Source organism: Arachis ipaensis, chromosome B01, assembly GCF_000816755.2.
Source record: "Arachis ipaensis cultivar K30076 chromosome B01, Araip1.1, whole genome shotgun sequence".
Classification (NCBI taxonomy): Eukaryota; Viridiplantae; Streptophyta; class Magnoliopsida; order Fabales; family Fabaceae; genus Arachis; species Arachis ipaensis.
The window spans coordinates 2918506-2920103 of NC_029785.2; the positions used below are offsets into that span (position 1 = coordinate 2918506).

The 1598-nt window shown below is 27.0% G+C and overlaps 1 protein-coding gene across 1 annotated transcript in view; it reads left to right on the top strand.

Annotated features, from left to right (window-relative positions):
* Positions 1–1598, top strand: part of LOC107641957 (expansin-A8) — a 5966-nt gene that overhangs the window by 1846 nt on the left and 2522 nt on the right. Inside the window, exon 2 of the mRNA XM_016345338.2 lies at positions 213–525. Within this exon, the coding sequence (XP_016200824.1) occupies positions 213–525 (313 nt within the window). The remainder of the gene's footprint in view (positions 1–212; positions 526–1598) is intronic.

A 1598-nucleotide genomic window follows, 5' to 3' on the forward strand; every position in this document is an offset into this window, starting at 1 on the left:
AAAAGTGAAAGTGATAGTTAATATTAAAAAAAAAAAAACAGAGTATAATAATAAGTGCAATTCAACTAGATGAACTATTGGATCCATTATAGAAAAAAAAAAAAACAGAGTATAATAATAAGTGCAATTCAACTAGATGAACTATTGGATCCATTATAGATGTTACATTTTGGTTTGGCATTTACCATTTTTATTTTTTATTTTTTATATAGGAGGTGCTTGTGGATATGGGAATTTGTATAGCCAAGGTTATGGAACAAACACAGCAGCATTAAGCACTGCTTTGTTCAACAATGGACTAAGCTGTGGATCATGCTATGAGATGAAGTGTAATGATGACCCAAGATGGTGCAAGCCGGCTTCCATCATCGTCACGGCCACCAACTTCTGCCCGCCGAACCCGGCTCTGCCCAACAACAATGGTGGTTGGTGCAACCCTCCTTTGCAGCACTTTGATATGGCTGAGCCAGCATTCTTGCAAATTGCTGAATATAGGGCTGGAATTGTGCCTGTTGCTTTTAGAAGGTTTGTTAGTGTCCAAATTATCTTATGCTCTTAATTAAGCTTTCATTAATTCCCTTACTAGCATAGTATCTAGAATCTCGATTTAACTCTTAAAATCTTTTGATATTATGATTTTAAATGAGTCTATCGATTTTATGAAATTTATATTAAGTCTGACGATTTTACGATTTAAATCTCGTTAAAATTTTACGTTTTACGTTCTTACTTTACTTTTTCAATTTTATGTAAAATTTCGATTTTCTCTACCTTGCTTACTAGTAAATACAAATGTGTTAATGTTTATTCAACAAAAAAACTTCCAAAATTTTCATTATAAATAATATTTAAGAAGCACTTTTAGAATAACGGTTAGCAATTTTTCTTTAAAGAATGCTAGTTACGTGCATATAACATATTTTATATCGATAGTTGATTTTTTGTGTACACATAACATGTTTATTTTTTCATAAATTATAGTATTTTTTATCTGAATTCTTTTCATTCATAATTGTTAGAAACTTTTTTTTTTCATTTTTTTCTTTGAACAAAATATTATGTTATTTAAAAATATAATATTATTGATTATTATTTTTTTCCGTTTATGCGGATTTTTCAGTCTGTCAGACAAAATGAAGAAAGAGATGATAATTTAATATAATTTCTCATATTTATGGTATACTTAATCATATATAGTTAATAATATAATTATTAATCATGGTGTAAAAACATTTAAAAAGGAGAAACTTATAGGTTGATGGAGGAATTATTTTGTACCATAAAATTATCTTGTACCAATACAACATGACCTATTAATAAAACTAGTGTAGTTTAGTTTCTACCTTGTCTACAGTTAGTTCCAACTTTGGTACCATAAAATTGATGTTGAGTTAAAAAGGTAGGAATAGCATAATTTCTTAGCTAACAAATTTAATTTACACATAGTCAAGGTATAAAAAAAGTTTACAAAAATATTTATAAAGAATTTTATCAATTTATCATATTAGTGAAAATGTTTTTCTTAATTATAGTCACTTATTACAAAAAAAAAATCACAAATATAAATAAATATTCAATTGAATTTTCATTTAAAACTA